General features: G+C 33.8%; 1 protein-coding gene across 2 annotated transcripts in view; it reads left to right on the top strand.

The window, feature by feature from the left end:
- The window catches only part of LOC118195492 (uncharacterized), a 376,248-nt gene that overhangs the window by 331,957 nt on the left and 20,750 nt on the right, over positions 1-23,541 (top strand). The window contains exons 9-10 of one of the 2 annotated variants that reach the window (XM_085806598.1): positions 6,887-7,034; positions 15,514-23,411. In XM_085806598.1, the coding sequence (XP_085662724.1) occupies positions 6,887-7,034; positions 15,514-15,908 (543 nt within the window). In that variant the 3' untranslated portion in view covers positions 15,909-23,411. Of the gene's footprint in view, positions 1-6,886; positions 7,035-15,513; positions 23,412-23,541 lie in introns of those variants that run through there. The other variant, XM_085806599.1, reaches the window with a different exon arrangement.

Genomic DNA, 23,541 nt, shown 5'->3' with positions numbered 1-23,541 from the left:
TTTTTCTTTTCATATTTATCGGATATATGTTAATTTGGCAGTTTTCGGTTATCTGTGGTGTTAAGATAATTATATCGTAAAACGCTCTAAAGAGAATGAAATACGTAAGGCGATCAAATATGAACGAGCCTTTATTGGCTGAGCATTTCCATGGGTGCTTGTATGTCTTTGGGCAATTGAAGTCGTTAGGTGGGGTTGCCTAAAGTAAGGGAACCACACCAGCTAGTCTTACCAGCCGCCTTGTACCGTGAACTAGTCACACCAGCCCCCTTGTACCGTGCTTTATTTAGTAGTCCTTATGATAAGTGAGAGGAGTTTGCCCGTCTCTATTGATCAAAGCATAATTATAAAGTTTGTCACCAGTGAAAACGTGAAACCAGCCGAAATTTATTGCAGACTGCATGCGCAGTTCGGGAAAGCTACCCTTCCATGATCAAAAGTAAAGATTTTGTGCAACGAATTCAAGCAAGGGAGTGAACGTGTTGCGAATCAAAGTCATCCCCATCCTCCTCGCACCAATGTGACAAATGGAAACACTGCACGTGTAACGTGTTCGTGAGCTCATCGAACGGGATCGAAGCTGCACAGTGCTTTAAATTTCAGTTTTCTTGGTGTCAGCTATGTAAGTGTTCAATCAGTCATCAGAAAGCAGTTGGGCTTCAGAAAATCTCAGCTCGTTAGGTTCCAAAGTTACTGAATGATGATCAAAAAGCTGCACGAGTTCGCATTTCTCAGTTGCTTCAAATTCGTTTTGAAGAAGGAGAAGCTTTTTGGCTTAAAATTTTTACCTGTCGCGAGACTTGGGTGCATCATTACAGCCTCCAAGCAAAGCCTGCAAGCATGGAATGGAGAAGGAAAAGTGAAGGAAAGCCCATGAAAGCCAAACCTCAACTGTTTGTGGGGAAAGTGTTTTGGGACGGTCTTTTGGGACTGGAGGGTGAATTTCTTATACGGACGTTCAGACCATCTATGGAACTTACTACTGCGGTCTCTTGCATCAAGTTAGGCTTCAATATCAACGCAAAAGACGAGACTGTCCCATCTGCCAAGTGCTGATCCTCCACAACAACGCCAGGCCCCACATACTAAGTGTAACGCAGCAGAAACGGGTGTAAATGAACTGGAAAACGCTTGATCGTGAACCTTACAGCTCAGACTTTGTTGGACCCCTCAAAAAGGCACTTAGAGGCAAGCGATTCGAGACCAACGATCAAGTGAAAATATTCGTGCGCACCTGGTTAGATACCCGTCCAATTTCATTCCGCGAGAACGGAATGGAAAAAATTACCAAAACGCCGGGGAAAATATAACATAAAAGAAGGAAATTATTTAGAAAAATAATTGTAGAAGTGTAGATGTTTCTTACAAAATAAAATTTTATTTAAACAAAAGGCTCGTTTATATCTGATTCACCCTGGTAAAAATAAATTCCATACTTTTTCTTCTCAGATTTAGCTCCTTCCTCTTAACCAAATCAGTACAAAATGTTTTTGTCAGGTAGTTTACCCTGCTGATAAGCGTTATCACAATAATCATTGTAAAAAGCTAACATTTAAGTGAATTGACAATTTGAACTTTTTGGAATGATTTAACCACCTTTCTAAACAAAACTGCTCTTGTAGTAAGATACTGAGAGTTAAATCTTTAGAGATTTACTTAGTACATAAAGTATTTTAGATTGATAACGAAAGCAGAAATTTCGTGATGGTTATAGTCTGGTTAAGGAGAAGTCGTGTGAATACTGATGTTTAGTCCTGTTCCCAGAAATACTGGTCGCTTTAAAAGGTGGCCGTCATAAGAAGGTGCGTTATATTTTGCTTCCCTTAAAATATTTAATAATAATGCTGTGTTTTTACTTAGAGTTTCTTAGGAAACTTCTTGTTTACATATTTTTTTAAATATAAATACATTTAGTCACTAATAATATATTTGGTACAGAAATTTCTATTATGACTTTTTGAAGTCTCAAAATGTCGCAAGTAATTTATAGCGTCAGAGGAATCATAATTATGCTAGCAATAAAAGAGAATACTTACACTACTCGGCAATGCAAAAAAGAGCACTATGAAGAACCAAAAATATCAAAGCCACATTTATTGGACGTATAATGTAAGGCGCAAGGGTGAACCGATTTAAATTACAGTTCCAATCGACTTGCGGAATAAAAATGAACATTTTATGTAGTCGCCATGCTTAGCAATAATTGCTTAATTGTTGCAGCATGTTTTGGTATTAAAAAATCTGATGTGTACACCACATGACTTCTTTGTACGAAATATTAAATTATACGCAAATTTCCAGCATATCATTTAAACATATTGAATTAACAGTTAACAAATTTTGAATTAAATCTACTTCGCAGATAACGCATAAACCACAACAGAATAAATGCACTCTTTAAAGTTCATTTTATTTATTTACCGTAACGACACTTCGGAGCTAGGTTCCTTTAACAGCATTACATCTCATTCATTTTATAACTCGGAGTGCACAAAAACTATATCATCTGAAGAATTACCGCATGTTCTATTCAAATACTATAATAAATCTAAAATGATATATAAAACAAATTAAACAAATAAAAAAGAAACAATTTTTCGCAGGCGATTCAGCGCCGCTTACCTAATGCGCATGCGCTACTAATTAATTCAGTTCTCAATTCGCGGTAAGGCAAAAATACGTAAAAATTCGAAATATTTTCATTAAAATTTGAAAGATATATAAAAACATAAAACACCAAGTACAGTTAAAATAATATATATATATATATATTACAATTAGAATTAGTTTCTACGCAAGAATAAGCTACTAACTTAAATGATAATTTCAGAATGATTTAAGCATAATTTAATTCGCAATAATAAAAGAAGACGTTACTTTGTTGTTGCGAGGCTTAGTTTCTCTAGATTGGCAACAAATCCATTATTAAGTTTCAAATGTAAACAAACATGGCTGCCATGGTAATCAAAAATTAAGCTTATCCGCACTTAAAAAAACCTTTAAATTGTTAATAATTCTACAATTATTGCATGCAGGTTAACTAAAGGCATAAAAATCTTAACCATAACAACATAATTCGATCAATTTTAAAGCAAAAATGCACAATTTGCAAGCATATAAGAATAAAGAAACTGAACTTACTGAGCCGAGTAGCAGAGTGCATTCTTGTGAAACAATATATATATATATACTTTTGGTGTGGCAACCAAAATGGGAGGTGCACATCTACATGTTATAGCAGCCCTATATACATATTTTCAAATTTCTGAGGCTAATCGTTTTTGAGTTATGCGAGATACGTACGTACGTACAGACGCCACGAAAACATCTCTTCATAATTCATTTTAAATCAGTTTTATAATTTTTTTGAGGGAAAAGAGTCCTTTATTCTGCCCTTACTTACAGATGTCACACAAAAACATCGTTAAATTGCATTCGATAGCGGTCAAAATGGATATTTTCGTTACAATATGACACCCGAAATTTTCCGCTATTACAATACTTCCTTTTTACTTCGTACAAGGAAGTAAAAAAGATTTGGATGCGTGCTTTGGGTTTGTTATTTGCTGTTAATGCCGCGTGAGGTGTATTGCTGAGCCAGTCGTTTTCTAGTCATCGACTGCGCGTGTCCGATGTGCAACATATCAGAAGAAAGAGAGGACTAAGGCAAGGAGAGAGGACTAAGGACTGGTGGCCTATGAAGAATTATTGAACGTTGCGTGCCATGCTCAATCAGGCATTGCCCTACGGAACTCAGCTGCAGAAGTACAGCAGAGGACTCAAGACAGCAGGCTCCAGAATTTCAGTGATGTAACGGTGGCTGCTAAGAGTGTGGCAATGCGTATGAGGTGAGTGTGAGAGCAAGGTGATACTACGGTATGGTGATGCATAATTCAAAGTTCCTGATGTCTGTCATCACGGTGTCGCCACACTCAGATTTTATCATCGTAGTGTTATAAGCAGAGTGGAATTGCTTCTGAAAACATAGAGTCACGTTATTCGTAGTCCACGTTTTTCGACTAACGCATCATAAACAGCAGGATCAATCGCAATGGCAAAAATGCACGCATTGCAAAAATTTGTCTGCTCTACAGATAATGACCAATGGTAACTGCTGACAAAGATGTAACAAATCCTAACTTTTGAGCAAGGATTCTTGAAGTTGCTGTGAGGTTATCATCTCATATCAATATTGCTATGCTATCTATCATCGCAAGGCGCCACAACATTTTTGTCTTTCCGTTTAATGGGAGAACAAGGTTGACGGTTTCTATCGGTCGATTCGTTCCTTGTGCGAACTGATTCTCTATTTGCATAACTGTTGCTTGATTTCTTGGAATGATAATTCAAAGTCTCTGTGAGCCACAATTCTTTTTCGATTAAATTTAGAATAGTATTCGAATGCCTGCTTTTTTCAACGAGACATGCTAATATTTCCCATGCACAAGAACACCAGGACAATCAATTCCAGAATTTAAAACAGCCTACTAGTCTCCCCTTTTTATAGTTTTTCTAGGTGCCGCTACTGGTGCACATGAGTTCCATATTTGGGCAATGCTAATTATTTTTATGTCCTGTGAGGTCGTCATATGGTACAAATTGCAATCCCAATGGAAGCTTCCTTCGTGATATTGCATTTTAGATGGCCAGCTGTACACTATACACTAGTTGTGCAATTAATATGTTCCACCAATGGCCGTAAAAACCGCTGAATACTAGTTATACGTCTCGGGTTCGAACCCAAAGGAACAGATTGGCTACATGGTTGGTTTTCGTATTTTTCTCCTTGTGTAACGTGAATACGAGTCGCAATCAATACTAAAACCTATACAATTGATGAATATTTCTCCAGCTGAAAAGTATCAAAAGCTTACATGAAAGTACAAAATTTTTAAGGAATTTATTACTATAATTGGGGAGCTAAATGAAAGACCCTGTATAACTGAAACTGGTACGAGTTTTCTACTTTGCCAATACAGGATTTTTTTTTTTTTTTTTTTCTCAAGCAGCAAATAACAGCATCTCGGCAACGAGGGCTCAACTTGTGAACAAGTAAATACAACGAGGGCTCAACTTGTTAAATTTTTCTAGTAATATTGTAAGCTTCACAAACTTTGTGCAGAAAATTGGTCCTTCTGGGTCATTCGAGCCAGCGCCGATCCTAGCGGGGACAGGATGGTGCACAGCACGTAAGGGTGGCAAAATGATTATCAAAAGTATTACATTTCTGTAAAAAAGGACGGCTAATTTTATTTTGCACGTGGGTGGCCGATGGTCTACGATCGGCACTGATTCGAGCCATGTGTGGTTACCGCTAGACTCTTAATGGTCCGCTTACAGCTACTTGATTGAATAGGTGTAGTAAGCTGCGACTTCCCGGTCAATAATGCCTGCAGTGGGAAAAATCTATCGCCTAATATTGAAATTGGGATTGCGCCACTGACCAAGGAATTTTCACACCTGGAAACGATGATCTTTCGTCTCGAAAATAAAAAGACTCTCATAGCTAAACACTGCACATTATCGGTCTGTGCGTCCCACGTTGCTATAAAGCTTGCACCATTGCAAATGCAACTGTCATATTGCGGTATTAAAAGCAACTCATATCAGAGGCCCTGAGATCGCAGATTTGTATCCTCGAGCGTCTGAAAGTAGTTCACGGGCCCACAGAAGTCGCTGCATGTGCCTATATAGTGAACCGGATCACAATGGAATCTAGGTGCCAGACGCCCAAACCTTCCATCTTACCTCCGGATGGTTCCTGTTCGATCAGGTAACTGTTATATAGATACAGTTACATATCAATCGCTCCCACCAGCATCAAACAACATGGTCAAACAAGTTGTACGATGTAGTCTAAAAGAAACATCGACCTATTTGCAGTTTTCAGCCCGATGATAAGGTACCTTTCGAAATCCGTAAGTTGCTTTAATCGACGGCGATGTCATCTACTCGGTAATTTTTTTCACCCTTGCGTCAGCCAGCGCTTTTCAAGTGCCCGAGCCGTAGACCACATGTCCATTTTTAAATCTATTGACTCAATAAATAGCTATCCTTATGTCCCATTCGAGATTTCTTTTTAATTGTAGTTTACTTTTCATGTTCTTTGAACTTATTCTCATCTCAAATTTTTCCTGTAGTGAAACAAAATTTTACTGTTTTGTTAAAGTTATTATCACAACAAACACTGGAATGCAAGTTTACGTATCAAAGTGAACTTCAATTTCATTTAAAAAAACAAAAAATGTGCTGATATTTAAACTACAAAAAAATTATGATTTCGAAAACTAGGCAAATCCAAACAATATTAATCTATAAACATTCCTCCCTCTATCAGCTGTTAGCATCCTGCCTGTAATGAGAAGCGCTGCTGGGAGAAGCGTCCATGGGGGAGAGGAAAATGTTTCTTGCGGAAACTGTAAAAACAGAATAGAAGCAACAAATTAGAACTGAAACATTGAATGGAAAATTACTAAATGACTTTTAGATTGTTGATTTAACAGATGACAGCAAAGGTAATCAGTAAATGATTGACCAACTGATAGCATTCAAAATTTTGTAATTTTTAACATTATTCGATCCGCAATCTGAGGACATTTACACTATCACTGAGTTTACTTTAAGAGAAACTGGTAAGCCTCAGCAACAATGACCAGTTCATAAACGTTACATTTAGGGGTTGTTTATTATTTATAAATGTACAGCATTTCAATTTTACCTTATTTGACACTACCTAATTCATTATGTATTTAGTTTTAAGCCATTTTTACCATTAACAATGACATCATTCAGTAAATCGAAGTTAATATTATCAACTTCATCATGAAAAGCACCATTCTTCGTTATGAAACTTTTCATGTATTTTTTTTTTCCTATTCTTAAATAGGCAGATTGTGGAGACTACTTAGGCATGTCATACGGAAGGAAAAAAAGGTCAACTTCAATACATGGTGAAACAGATCCAGGCAGAACTTTGACTGTAACGAACGAAGTCACAGTCATGGATGAAGACCACAGGATACCGAGATCATCTGGTGAGTACAGTTTCATAAATTTCAATATATTTCGGCTCAAATAGACCGTATTTAATTCTGGAATGCAACTGCAAGTGAAAAATTGGCTACAAAGGAGCTTTCAAGTTCTTCCCATATACACCATAAATATCAATTCCTCCCCTTTGAGAAAAAAATTGAAAAATTGATTGAAAAAACAGCAAGAAATTTATGTCTATTATCTGTAGCCATAGCCAAAAAGAAAATATCCAAAAACGTACAGTGGAATCTCGAGATACGAGCACCTCTACATACGAGAAATTCGAGATAGAGGAAAGTATGAGTGAAAAATCTGTCTCTAAATACGAGCATTGACTCGAGCAACGAGCCAGGCTGTTGATATGAGTGGCGCTTTTCCCGATCCGGCTCGACTCGAGGAATACCCTCGTCAGATCACTCGGTGTTCTCTGATCTACGTGTTTGTGCACTTGTGAGTTAATTGTTTTTTGCATTTAACGTGAAAATAGTTATTTCACGTTGCCTCCCAAGCAGATTATTATAGTGCTGCGAAGAAAACGAAGGAAGCCATGGCCGTTGAAATTAAGACAGAAATCATAGATAAACATAAGCGTGGTGTAAGAGTGATGGAATTACCAAAGACTTTCGGCCGTTCGATATCGACGATCTGCACTATTCTTAAGAAGAAGGAAGAAATTAAGAAACTTAATGTAGCCAAAAGAGTTACCTTTACTTCCAAGCACCGTCCAAAACTCCTAGAAGATGTTGAGAAGCTGTTGTTGGTGTGGATTAACGAAAAAGCAATTAAAAGGCGATTTGGCGTCGGAAGCTATCATTTGCGCTAAGGCTAAAATTCTGTACGTGGACCTTCTCCGAAAAACACCAGGTACGTTGACTCAAGATGAGATGGTAATGAGATTTTTGGGGGTGCAGAACGGATTTACTGGATTTCCATAATTTTCAATGGGGGGAAGTTTGTTTCTAGATACGAGAAATTTGCTGTACGAGCTCAATGCTGGAACGAATTAAACTTGTACCTCGTGATTCCACTGTATAACCAAATATCTAAAGGTAAAAAAGAAAACAAACTCTAACCATGATATCTTATCTTTCTCAATACTTGTACAAATATATTTTAATAAGCCCATTGCAATATTTCTTTCGTCAAATTTTGTAGATAATAAAACAGTAAATGATGCATAAAGGACATTTCTTGAGCAAATTTATAGTCAGTTACTTAATCAACATCTACGTACCCCTGCTGATCAGTACTGGCCACAACGGGCCGACAGCATAGCAAAAATAAAGGCGTTACAAAGAGAAGTAGACAAAGTAATCATTTAACTGTGCAGGAATAAATGCGTAGTACTGTACGGATACATGTTTCAAATACATTTACAGCATAACTTATGTATTGTACTTAATGAGTTTATTTTATTTTACTGATTGTGTGTAGACATTGGAGCGAATTTCAAGCATATTATGCTGGAGATATTGCCTGTATTTAAATTATTATTATTATTATTATTATTGCTATTTTTATTTTCTCTCTCTTTTTTTAAATATCATCATTATTACTATTTTAATATATATTGCCGGGTTTGATTAACATACCTGGCAAAGTAGATGCAATGTAAGGTATTCAAATTCTTGTCCTGTAACAGTCCCAAACCTGTGTTTTCTCAAACTTATGTACTCTCTGTATCTATGTCAGAATTTGGTTTTGTTTGCCCATGTATAATTGTCATTAGACCCAATAAATTGTCTGCTGGGTGATAAATAAAACACTGAAAGACTTTCCTTGAGAAGGACATGACAGTGGTCACGTCTGATGGTCTTTAGTTAGTCGGTTGTTCAAATAACGCTGCACAATATCTCTTCCGCTTTAAGTTTAGCAGGTTTTAATAACAAGCACAGATGGAAACAAAGTTTTGGATTATTGTGCCACAAACTTGAGAATGTGCTTGAAAATCCCGTAGCGTGAAGTTTCGATGATTATTCAGATTATGATGAAGCAAACGAGAGAGAGGCACGCTCTCGTGCAGGGTTTTTTGATGGGTCATATTCATGTTACACATGGACAAAACCTCCAAACTACCACCAGCCAGCCTCTGCCGGTTTAAACTGCCAGTATTCTGTGATTTACGGATAAGCCGATGATAGGCTCGAGGAGTTTTGAATCTGGATTCTCCAGACGTTTCTTTACCCCTTTCGACTCGAAAATATAAAAAGCTATAAATAAATATATAAAATATATTTATTGTTCATTTGATAAACTATGATTTTAAAACGCTTGAAAATTGTTTTTCCCGCCAAACTGCAAGTGAACTAAGGTATCTTGATATGGAGTACTAATTCGGTAGAACACTGAATGATTTGAGAATCAGATCTCTAATCAGTACATTTAAGATTAATTGATTAATTTCGGTCAAATGATAAGTTTTGACTGAAATTCATAAATTGAAGTGGCACCAGTAATTATTTTATAAAAACAGGCCAAGGTGCAACCGAATTCGACCTCATGCACTTGTTATTACACAAAAACGTGAAAAAAGTTTCTATGGAAAAAAAAAAAAAAAAAGATTACAGACCTTCACAGTTTCCGGACTGCACACTCCTGGCCTTAACTGCAACTACGAAGGGAAATATTGTTATGTCGCGAATTTTAATTATTAATATGTGTTTTAAGTTATTATTATTCTAATATTTTTATTTGTATTCATGTATATTTATCTGGAAAAAAAGTATTCTTAAATTGTTAAAGCCTTATTTAACTGGTAGTTCTTGAAAGCGTAGTGTAACAACGACAGGAAACGGTCGCAAGAGCCATCTGGTTTATGGCCTTTTTACTAACAGTGGAGGCAGTAGGATGCTGTGTTATCGCCATTTACTAGTGGCGTGTGAAACGAAAATCGTCTTGCCTTCCTTTGTTATAGTTTCAATTTTGTTACTTCAAGACAGTGGGGGTGGCTGCTAATTGGATTCTCGTAAAGCTTAGTTCCGCTTGTTAGTTGAGGGGTCCACTTTTTCTCACGTTATGTGTACAGATGTTTTTCGGACTGCATTGTCAGATTTTCTCGTGTTTGATTCGTCATGGGTGTGTCATTTTCTCAGGTTTAGATAACGTAAAATTCCGGCATTGGTGTGATTTTAATTTTATGATTTTTGAAAGCCTATGAATTCACAGAGGCGGAGAAATCGAGATTTCCTGGGTGCTTGCACCAGGCTAGAGTTCATTATTCCTGATTCTGATTTTGAAGCGAAGAGTAAGAGGAGAAAGGAGTGGGGCTTGACCTCTGCGGGTCTTGCTCTCGCGAGCGCCGGCTATTGCGTCTAATTTGACTCCTGCGATGTGAGGTTAAGCTGAAGAAAAAAAAAAAAAAAAGATCGGGACGTTTGCCCTGTTGCCGCCTTGCTTTGCTGCGGGCCGCGTGAACCAGCGAGCAGCGGATATGATTTTCTCTCGGCGTTTAGCTGGTGAGAATTTGCGTTGGCATAAGGCGTAGAGCTCAGAATAGAATTTCGATTCTCTTGTTCCAAGAATTGTAATGCAGATTCTCGTGGTGATACTGATGCGGTATTCCTGTTTTTACCGACTTTGTCTTCTTAATTAGATTTTGTTCCAAAGGTGCTCTACGTTTTTGGTGGGTTTCGAGGCTTCCAGAATGAAAGAGACTCGTGTGGGATCCGTCTAAGTGTGGATGCTGTTTATTCTGCCTGTGTCAGCTGCGCCGTTTTTTTTTTTTTCCCCATTCTTCCATGCTCTGGAATTTATTAATTGTAAGGACAGCTTCAGTGGTGTTTCAACAAAGACATCTTTAAAATTCGCACGATCTGTCTGTCTCCATTAACGATGATTTTGTGAATAAAGGACAGCAGGAATAATGTGGTGCTCGAGTAAACTTTGGGCGCTGGACGATCTGTGGAGCTGTCAAATCACCTTATTAATCAGTTTACAAAGGTATTCCCGAGTAAAGGGAGTGTGCGGTATAGACTTCACCTCGTGAGTGATTTGTTTTTATTTGTTTTACTTTAATAATTATCTTAATACTCAAGCAAGAGCCGTCATTTTAATCCCTTTATCGGGCCCAGGCCATTTATTTTCAAAATTCATATTTTATGCAACTATTAGGGAAAAGTAGCTCGTTTATGACCAAAAATACTATTTTTGGAATTCTGTTGTTGTTTATAATAGGGGTGGTAACATATTTACCACCGCCCGGTATAAGCAATGGCATTTTACTGAGTTGTGCAAAAGAAACAAATCATAATTACAAAAATATCACAAATAAGCATGTATTTTTGATGAAAACTATTTATTCTTGATTATTTAAATATACATATAATATAAAATCGATGATTAATATAAAAGTGATTATAGATATAAATATAACAAAATGCACTATTTCTACTGATTTTAATTTTTATTTTTATTTACAACATGAAGCAGCACAGAATGGTACATGACATGTTGAACATAACACCTTGGTACGTTTCTGATTTACTTTTGTGCTGCAATATTTGCACCTTCTGTAACTTTCTCCTCTGACTGGCATGTGTGTTCTAACATTGGTTGTTCGGATTTTCCCTTGGAATAGCATTGTTCTTTTTTGCTGATACCCAGTTTGATTGCAGTTTTCGTTTTTTACTAGAGAAGCCTCCAATTAGGCTGCGAACTACTCTCAACCTAAATTCAAATCTTTTTCCTAGTGTAAACTTCAGACTGATATAGGTAACCAATTGATGCGTTTGATCTAGCCCAAATCTTATAAACTCTTTTTACAGGCTTCCCTGGCATATATTGCTTCATTGTGGACCTTCCTTTGAATTTTACCATTTTTTCATCAATAGATTGAAGTCTGAATATTTTTCTTGAATTTTTATCTAAATGGGTGATCAAAGTAAAAAAGTGGTGATAATTTGTCAAATTCTGGCTCATTTCAAGGGACAGCCTTTTGATTGTCATTGATATGCAAATTTGAAAGGATATTTTTTTAATCTCTTTGCTGGCATAATTGACGAGATTTCTTGATTATTGAAAAAAAAAAAAAAAAAAAAGAGTCAGAAGACCAGTACAAATCTAAGGTAATTTATCGATCCCCTTCATAATTATGATTTCCCAAAAAGCCTGCAGTTCTTGCGTGAGGGAGTCCTTTTTCGGAATCTTCAGGATCTGAAGGCAGGGCAAAATAATGCTCTACAGCTTCCTCGGTGATTAATTTTTTTTCTTTTTCTTCAATGCGTTTACCTAAAATAATATTCATTGCATTTAATTAGTTACTTATATTTTGAAATCTCTTGAACATACTGATCAAAATATTACCTTTATAGCATTCTAAAGTAATATTTTAATTCTAATTTCTAAATACATAAATATTTATGTAATCGTAAATAAACGCTAAAATATTTTCCATAATATTTATAATAATTAATATTAGAAATAATTAATTATTGAAATGCTAATATAAAAGTATTAGATATACAAAGAAATCAAGTACCATGCCAAACAAAATGCTATTTCTAAAGCGAAACATAATAGTAAAACTGTGTTTCTATCAGGCAGTGGTAAATTATTTACCACCTCTAAAATCACTAAGTGTGCCGTGGTAAATAACTTACCACCAAATTCAAATATGTATAAAACAAAATATTTCGCTATAATTTTTTAAATGCCTAATACAATTTAGCTATCAAACGTTTAAGATACAAAATATATGAATATAAGCTTTTAACGTATTTTTATATATCATTACACAAAAAAATAAGAAAAGAGTACGTGCTTACCCTCTCCATTTTGCTTGAAAACTGGATGAATGCAGAAATGTTGCGGTTTACATGGCCTCTACAGCCATCTATTACAGAAAATGTGAAGTTCTGGTTCCAGAGGAAAATTCCTGATATCGGGCGCTGGTAAATAATTTTTCGTATGCTGCTAGAAAACAAATTGCTTAGTGGTAAGATATTTACCACCGCCTGTAAAAGGGTTAATTTTTGTTGAAATTTGAGCAATTACTTAAATTAATTAATCGATGTGGAAATTATCAGTGTTCTTAAAGGGAATAAATACTTAAAGTTAGAAGATGAAATGGGAGAAATACTGGTGTTACTCTTATGATACAGTAGGATTTGATAATGTTAATCTTAATTTTTGTAAGCTGTAATTGCGTGTGACATTATGTGTTACTTTTCATAGTAAAAGTATGTGGTAGGATTACTGATCAGTTATCCATTATTTAGTAATATAATAATATTCTAGAATTTAATAAATGTGTGTTTAAAATTTAATTGTATTTGTGTATTTATCTTGTGTATAATTTACTGTGGTTTGTCATGTCCCTCCATTTGTTTGGGCCGGGAGGCTTTTAAGGAAACATGGAGTTTAATTGAACTTGGGGTTATTGATTTTTCCTTTGCATAGGTTACTCACAACGCGAACCTAAAAGTTAAATTGTACTACCACTATACGAATGTTTATAAGAATGTTCGATATGATATATGAATGATGAATATTTTGATTATGTTATTTGATTTTTTTGTTGATTTGTCCGGCACCATCAGTTTCAGTTAAGTTTAAAAAAGTAATAAAACACCTCACATTTTCATATATTCAACAATATGACAGATGACGGATCTAAAATTTGTATGATAGATGTTATGATTGCAGTACCTAGACAATAGCAATACAAAACACATACACATAATCATCATCAGTATTGCCACCTAAAAAACCGTGTAAAAAGGAGAATGAGTTTTGCATACGGGAATCACTTTCTCTCATTATTTGTTAGCACAATGAATTTAAACATTCCTTATGTAAACAGACTCAACCAGCATATATCTGAATCTGAGGGTAGAAGAATTATAGCATGTTGAGATTGTAGAATACTTTAATGTGAAATTACTGCTCATATTGGTGGAAATCCCATAACTGTCATGCAAATATAGAAACCAATAACATAAGATGAACGGACACAGCATTGTACAGAATCACAATTACACTGACATACCTGCTCTCGAGACGCATATTGCACGGATAGATCATATGGAGAGTAGAGCCAGCGAAACTCAGAAATTAGATTTCATGATATAGTAACATGTATCTGCAGGCATAGAGCGATATCATTTGCGACGCTACGACTGCTTCCAAGAGGTCTATTCCTTCTTTAATCCCGAACAATACAGAAAAGCATTTGTGGTAACAGTGGTGTACTGAATGATATGCATGATCTCAGGAATGGAAATGTTGTCATTTCACTCTTCTGTTTGTAGCAGTGTGGCCATATCTATATCTGTTATTATAGATTACTGGAGTCTTACTATACATCGTCATATCATTTCAGCTTCTGAAGTTATGCTAGGAAGTGCCATTAGGTCTAAGCCTCGCTCGTATCTAGTACATAGATTTGGTATTTTACCAGCCAGACACATAACACAAAAATGTTATAGACTGGGTTTTTTTAAGGCCTACCAATAAAAATATGCATAAACACATGTCATAAATAGCTTCCAACATTCTTTTGATAGACCGCATGTTCTATTTCTGCTTTTGTGGCGTGTTCATCACATCTTTCACCGGTTGAACATGCCTGTTTATGACTACGCAAAAATTGGCATGAACACCAGCGGCAACAGCTGAGGAATTCTAAAAAAGAATTAAAGCCTTGTGAATCTCCAGTTACCATATCAAAGTCTATTTCATTCTATGCTCAGTCGTGTGTCAGCAATTTGCACTCATGATGGATTCATCATTTTGACCTACAAAATAAAAATCAATTCAAGTTTTCCAAATATTAAGAAATCTGAGAGAGTTTCTTCAGCGTATGAAATCATACTCCCCGTCTTTAAGGATGCAAAGGATATGATTTACATTAATTTCTAAGAAAATGATAAATTTCGGGAGGCACTGTGAAACTTTACAAACAGTGAACAAGGTAGTCATAGAATCAGGCTTGAAGGCAGGATTTTTTTGCATTACGACAACAAAGATCATTCAACACACATTGGAATGATAAGCATGAAGTTCAGCATTGTTTCACATCCTCCTTAAAGCTCAAATTTGGTTACTTCGATTTTGGGTTGATCCTAAAATCGAAAAATGTATTGAAAGGTCAACTTTTTTTTCATTTCAAGTTAAATTTGCAAATGCAGATGGCTCAGAAACAATCCGCCTTTTCTAATGAAAGGGATGGAAAAGTGCATCAAATGCTTGCAAATTGTTTTACAGTATATGGTTATATCGAGGGAAAAAAAGTATAACGTTTAAGAGAAATAATCTTTTCTCATTTTGATACCATTTTTCTTATTTTAGTTTGTCGTTAACGTTATGTTTTATGATTAGAGAACTTGTTTATCAAATCTGTCGTATAGTATAATTTTCATTCATGAAGCAGTTTAATAGTTTTGAAAAAAGTAACTGTTAACATAGAGAGAATGCATATGTAATTATATCACATTATGAATAGTTTTTGAGTTGAAAAATCCCATTTTTGTCTATTAATTTCAGGTACAGGTATTGTGGAAGAAGAACTTCCTCCACCAAAAGCTCCATCTTCGCAGAATGGGAGTCCTGCTTCTGCTTCAAAAAGCATTCTCCCAGCACCGATAGAATATCTGATTGGAGGTGCTGCTCTTGTTGTCTCTCTTTTAGTTTCAGTCTGTGTGAACATTTACCTCCTGCTTTTTATCAGAAGGAAACTGGATCGAAATAGTGACTCAGAAAGCACAAGAGCTCCATCTGTGCATGAATCTCCATTTACGGACACACTCTTCAGAAGCAATCTTTATGACTATTATAATCCAAAATTGGAGTGGAAATTCGAGTCCAGAGAGATATTATATCCCCCAATGCCAATTCGACATGCTAGAACTAGTAGAAGGTCACATAGTTTTCGGTATTAGGATGAATAAAAAATCCATTCTTATATTACTAAGAGAGAAAGGAGGTGAAAGGAATATTTTGCTCAAGTATTTTCTGAAAAGGGAGTGAAGTCTTTGAATTAATAACCTTCCTTTCACTGAAGAAAAGTGGTAACTGCCTAATCTTAAAAGGCACATCCGATATATTACCCAGATATTCAGCTCATACTGTAAATTGGTTTAAGAATCAGTTACAATATCAGTTAATTAACATTCATATTAACTAACATTAAGTAAGAAAAAAAGGTAACTATGCTTCCGGGGGGGGAATATCTTATGACTCTTATGTTAAATTTCAATTCGCTATTTTTACACACACTAATACTAAAATATCTGATACTATTTTACGATTGTGGTTTCAGGTGTTTCAGACTCTAGTTCTTCCTTCACTTTAGGTTTAATATATTTATTTTATTGCCCTTTTATTCTCTTAAACTTCATATTTGATTCATTTATGCAATTAGTTTTTGTTACTTCTAAGGAATTCATTTCTAATAGACACACTTTATAGTTCTTTATACACATCAGTTAAAATATAGATGAATCAGCACTTTGCTTTTGGTTAAATTGTGATTGTATACGGTTATTATCATTTTCCTTTTTAGTTTTATAGCTCATAGTGGATTTTTTTATCAAAATTTATACATATAAAACAGGTTTTCCTTTTTTTCTGTTCCCCCCATACATATGTATTTATAATGCATATATGCATTAAATTTACAAAATAGAAACAATGCAGAATACAGGAATGTAATGAGCTTTTTCTCTTCTGTTAAGAATAAAGCATAATTTTCCCAATACGTTTTTAATCTACAAAAATCATTCTTGTAAAACAGACTATAAAAGTTGCCAGACAAAGGATGAGATAGTAGAATGAGTAGAAAGCTATAAATAAGGGAACTGTAGCAATATGCAAAAATATTAATTTCCTAACAATGAATTAAGGATTCATAAAATAGTTATTGATTAATGAAAATAAAATACCATTATTTTCTTCATTTTTTAGTAATTAATAAGAAATGTCAGCTTTGATTCTTCACTATTTAATTTTTAAGACTATAATCTAATTGCTCAAGAAATAAATATATAAAAATACCTATAATAATTAACAGATGATGTTTAACATTGATAGTTAAATAAACACTTTTAGCATACATCAAACAGCATAAACTATTCCAATTGTTTTAATAAATACTGCCAGTTTAATGGGAGATAACTTTCAGATTATAATGATAAACTGCATATTGATATAAAATATAGGTAAATTTGTAAAGTTATCATTTAAATTAACTACTTATTTATAATTTCAGTCTTTACAATAAGTTTTCATTTCCTCACCAGAATGTAAATGAGTTTAGCTGGTATTTAAACTGAGCTTTTCGGATTGCAAGACAGACAGTGTTTCTTTGCATGTGCGGTACCTTTGATTCCTGCCAGCTCTGATGAGTTGCAATTATTCAGTTTTCCGTTATATCGCTCCCGACATTTAAATTTGATATGCCACTAGTGTTACTGAGCCAGTTTTAGAGTAAGGTTTAAATTGTATAATCTTTACTAGTATCCAAATTTTAAACTAAATTTCACTTTTCCTGTAGTTGCATCACCAGAAGCTGTGGTTGATATTGTCAGAATAAGATCATGCATTTATGTTTTAATTTCTGTTTAATAAATAAAGGTTATTAAAACCTTTCCATGGCTTAACGACGATTCGCTGGATGTCTGATGGGATTACAAGTTTCAGATCAAGTAAAACCTCACAAATTTGAAAATAATGTTCCTATTCCTGGTGTATCTTTTATTTTAAATAGTACCTGATATCAATTAAAACATATCTAATTTATTTATTTATTGCATATTTACACCATAACTATAATAAACAACTATTTCTCTAACACCATATATTATGTACTTGACTATAGAATAATCATTTGCAGACGATTTGGCTACAACATATTTTTTAACTCATTACTAAATGTCACTTTCATGTCATCAGAAAAACGAGTTTTTGCTTCAACTACAAAATTTGATATATAACACTAGTTTTATCTTGTATCGAATTGGAAATGTTGCATTAAAAAAATTTGCATAATTTAATTTTTTTATTTCATTTCTTCTGAATGCTATTTTAGCTGAACTAGATTATCGTCTATTTAAGGTTTGCAGAATCATAATTAAATATAGAGGATTTATATATCTGACATTACCATACAATTTACTTATTGTTTACACTTGTTTGTTCATACATCATTGGAAAAGCAAATAACTCAAGTCATTACTAATGAAACCAAAAAATTATCAAGTATCGGTCAATGAGTCACGATTTTGTTTCTGACAAAGAGGATGGAATAAAAGGAGATGCCTTCCTCCTACTATGGTTGCTGAACTTTGATAGCCGAAAAGGGTGTGGCAATTTTGTTTACATCCAGAGCATGTTACCTTGACAGCAGTTTGGTAGTACTTCGAAGCAAATCAAAAAGCAAGCACACTTTTTGTACAAAAAAAATATTCACTCCTGGGTGAATAATAATAGTTTGTATAGTTTAGAGGCATTTCCACACAAATCGCATCTTGGGTATCTTTCAATAATTTGCAATAGCAATTTTGATTATGAATTTGTTTTATAGAATTCTAAGCTACTGGACTACAAAAATATATTTTAGCCAAACGTTAATGGTATGTATAAAGAAGGATAAATACCTTACCTTTAAAATGTCAAAATATAGCAAAAATATAGCATACTTGAAAGCTATTTCCTTATAACTAACTGGTAAATGAGCGAAAATTTGTACACTTCTTTCGATGCCTTTGTTAGTATATTTGCTACTTTTATGTTCCAAATATCAAAATGCTTAAATAAAATATATTTTTATCATCTATTAATACTGTAATATGCACAGCACTCAGCATAGTAGATAAACAAATTCCTATTTTTAACTGTTTCTCTTCTTTTTCTTTGGGGTCGGGGGGTTAAAATAAAAATTATTATCAGTAATTAACAGAGTTAAGGATAAAATATCAAACCAAAGTTCTCTCTGTCTTTTTAAATTTTATTTAGCAACATTTTTAATTGATGACTAAATGTAATACAAAATTATGAAAATGAAAAATCTTTGTTATTCAATAAGTATACTGTTAAATGAAATGCAGTCAATTTTTATTTCTTAATCTAATTCCTAATAAAAGAAGGAGAGATTGCACAGTGGTCTGCTAATTTTAAAACATTTCCATACATGAAAAAAGCATCATTTACATTATTAATTGGTATTTCGATATATGTTATTAATTACAGTTTCGATATATATTATGCATTTGTTACATTTTGGATTTCCTAGCAATGAGTAACTTTCAGATATTTATAAATTTAGATCAATTTACTTCAAAAAATGAAACGATGTTAGTGTGCAAAGTAAAGCAATTAGAATTGTGATCTGATGACAATGAGGCTAGTGTTTAAATGCGAAATGCGACTCGTTATTAATTATATTATCAGAGACTGGTACGGGACAGAGGCAGAGATATTAATTATATTAAAGTGGATAAAATTTGCTAATAGAGGTATTAAATGCTCTGCCAAAATATATTTACTAGAAAATTTGAATGATAATAAATGCATTCGAGGATATGTTTTTAAGCCAAAAGTTTGCAACTTGGTGGCTAAATGTAAAATTATGCATGTTAAAGTATTTGTAATTTAGGACACAGGTCAGGTTAAGTTTTTTAAATAATGGAAAGGATGCAAGTGTTATCTGCCAAAGGGGAGAGACGTTCAAATAAAAAAAAATGACTTAATAATACATGCAATGTTCGTTAATTTATATTTATACATCTTTTTATGTAAAAATTCTCATATATTCTTAATTATTGCAAATTACTTTACCAGAAAAACATAATTAATAGTCAGGAAAAAAAGTGCACATGCTGAAAATGAAAAATATTAAGTACATACGAGTAGTATTTATGCATGCATATTCTTGCAAAAAACATGCACTAGTCTTCATCATGTAAATATTTACTACCTTATTTATAAATGCATTTGGAAATGAAGGATTTATTCATTTATAAACTTCGGCGAATATTACTGTGAAGAAATCTAATTACAGTACAAAGTCTTTAATTCGGACCTCAAAGTTACAAACTTTCTGCACATGCATAAACACCTTGACAAGTTTTATGAAAAGTAAGCTTGAACTTTCGATTATGCCAAAAAGAGTTTCCAATTCTGGAGCTGCCAAAGGATCTACAACGTGAAAGCATGTTTCAATGTCCATCAAACAAAAAGCGGAATTGCTGCAAAAAATGGATAAAGGCATATCCTTTGCTTCTCTAACCATTCCGAAATCTGTTTATCAATTTCACGCTGCTCTGCGGGGGGTGGAGCGTTGCGGCTCGCAATGAACTGAAAGTTGATCTGTCAGCACTATCCTCATCTTCAGGGCAGATGTTTATTCGGCTTATAATTCCTTACTAAATGTAGTATTTCATCTCTATGTACTCCGTCTTTGAAATGATTTAAATCAAATTCCTCGCCTTTTTAAATATCACGAATACACATCAAATAGTTTTCTGGTTGCAATTTTCTAATTTCGACTATGCGTAATGTATGCTTTACGCATGTGCGCATTGAAAGAAATGTTTAATAAAGCAAACAAATAAATATTAAGCTCTTTTTTTTTTTTTTTTTTTTTGTAAATTTTGATACCCTTTAGATCATAATTGCTCTTTATTTCATAAATTACGGTTTCATATTTTTAATTTTATTATTTCTGCATGCTATCTTACCAGATTTAAATTGATGATCTATAATCCGGAAAAACTCCTAATCCGGAATCGCCGAAGTTCCGACGAGTCTGGATTAAAGACTTTGTACTGTATTATTTAGATCTAAATTTTTACATGTCAAAACCTATTAATCTCAATGACAAGTAACTGAATGATTTAGCAAACAAGAGGGTACATCACTGCTACAAAGAAAGGTATGGAAAAAGCCAGTTCATGTTTCTCCTCTTTTTTCTTCCTCCATAGTATCTGGAGGAGATAATATCAAAAAGGTACAATTGTTAATTAACATATTTTATGATGATATAAATATAATTCCTTTATTACCACTAATATTCTTATTTTGTTTTTCATTTGATAAAATTACTTCAGAATTGCAATATATTATAGGAAAAAGCTGATAAAAATAAGGAACCAGTAATGAAAGGCAAAAAGAACCCAGAACAGCAGAGCTGACATTACACCATCCAGCAGGGTTTAATTGGACATGTGAAATTATGTGACACACTTAAAAAAAAAAAAAAATAGAAATCTTATTTTAAGAGGGGGCAGAATGCTAGTTTTATAATCTGAGGAAATTTCAAGCTGCAGAAAACCTCATGTGGAACTATCGCAAATTACAGGGCATATTTTAATAAATAATTTAATCAAGCACAGCAATATACTTAGGCTAATATGTATTAAAAGCATTTGCATGTCCCTGGTTACAAGGAATTGTCCTTCGTCTATTATTTCTAACAAATACCAAATATGCATTATAATTTTATAATATAACAGACCAGCCCACAAAACATGAATTAACTTCAGTACAAACATATCCTATTTAATAATTTACTAAATGTTTTATCATACATGTTTGTTTATAGATAGTTAAAAAAAGTCAAAAATATGTATTTCAAGTGTTTATTAATTAAAAATTTTAATTAAAATTAATTGTCCTCCTCTGTTGAGATTTCATATTTATAACAACATACCTCAAAAGGTTAGGCTATCGGAATATGACAAAGCACACATGGGCTATCTACCAAATGGAAGCAATGCTCTAATGAAGGAATTCTCATTACAAATGGGAAATTCTCATTACACATGGGAAAAACCATGAACTCCAACAGCCAGCTCGTTCACAAGAAATTGAACTCAACTCAAATTCCCAGTATTCAGCAGTCTTCACCACTCAGCCCCTGGTTTTGCTATACCTCAAAAAAAAAAAAAAAAAAAAAAAAAAGTATAGGACTACAGTAATGTCAAAACAGAATCTGATCAAAAAGTACCGCCATCAAAAGAACTGAAAAGATGTGACATAGAGCAATGCAAATTAAATATAAATTAAATGTTTACATGCAAAAAGACTAAAAGCTTTAATTTTATATTATGCCCAAAGGAGCGTTTTTTAACATTTTATGTGTAACCTACCCAAAGGAGCATTTGGGTGCAAAGAGGAACATTACGCCCAAAGAGGCATTTTTTAAACATTTTGTGTGTTACCTTTATTTATTAAATATTATGTTCTTCGTACTTAAACCATAAAATTCAGTTTGACAGCAATATCGTAAAATAATTTTAAAATGACCATATCTTTAGAATTTGCGATACACAGTTTCGCGCGATGGAGATAAAAAAAATTTTTTTTTTTCGTACAGTGTTGCCATTGCTCGCTTTGAAATTATTGAGGTTGTTAATCAAAAATTCGTTAGTTTTACAAAATAGGAAAGAGATAATAAAACAAATTCCAAATGTGGGCTTCCAGATGCTCATAGTCATGTGGGAACAAACGTTATTCAAAATTTGATGGCTCTAGGTACCATTGTCTATCACAATGCGAGAAACATATATACATTTATGCAGAGTCTAAATTATTTAATTTCTTTAAATATAATGCAGGGCTCTAATATTTGGTGGCAACATTTTGAAAAGTGAAGCAACATTTATAGAAAATCGACGAAAAATGCCAAAGCAAAATTAATAGTCCTTCTGGGCAAACTGCCCCTTTGGACTAAAAATTTCTTAAAATCTGTCATCTTAAGCTGGAAATGACTACTCTCATTTTGTACATCCTGTTGTTAAGGTAAGGGAACGACTAAACTGGTCTTGTGCAGTTTGTTATTAAAGTACGGGAGACAGTTAAACTCATTTTGTGCAGATTGTTATTGACGCCCAAGAGACAATGAAACTCATTTTCTATGAATTATTGTTATTGATGGTATTGGGAGGGGGCAACAAAGTGGTTTTTTTACAATTATTTGACTTTTTTAACATGTAAATTCCTAAAAATGGACTAGGATAGAACAGAACATGATGAAGAAGAACTGTGTGCAGATAATTTGTCGAATTATTTCAGCAAGAATAAACTTACTGATGATGAAATTATACAACGACCTAGGTCATTTTCACAAACAATAATTTCAAACAGCTCTGATTCAAGCCTGAATTCAGATGATTCTCATTCTAAAAGAGAATGGTCGTGCAGTAAACAATCCACCAATCCTGGAAGAGTTTTTAGGCTGCTCAGGAAAAAATGCAAAACATGTTCTGAATAATGTTGCGGAAGATTATTTATTGACAATGATTTTTTTACATTCCTATTACAAGAATCAAATAGATATTATTACCCAAATGTTGATAAATTTACAACTCCCAAGAAAGCCCTAAAATGCAGAGACATCACAATATGAAACATTAAAAAAAAAAAAAAAAAAGTGTAAATAAAAATGCCAAATTTCCCAAAAATAATGGCAAGAGACAGATTTCATCAATTAGGTAAGGCTTGGTAATAATGAAGACTTGGATCAGATATGCTTTTGAAACTCAGACTACTACCGAATTACTTTACTCTGAAGTT

The sequence above is a fragment of the Stegodyphus dumicola genome, chromosome 12, assembly GCF_044657685.1.
Source record: "Stegodyphus dumicola isolate Sdum_Otavi_A_Nest chromosome 12, ASM4465768v1".
Lineage (NCBI taxonomy): Eukaryota > Metazoa > Arthropoda > Arachnida > Araneae > Eresidae > Stegodyphus > Stegodyphus dumicola.
This window is presented reverse-complemented; position numbering and strand designations above follow the sequence as displayed.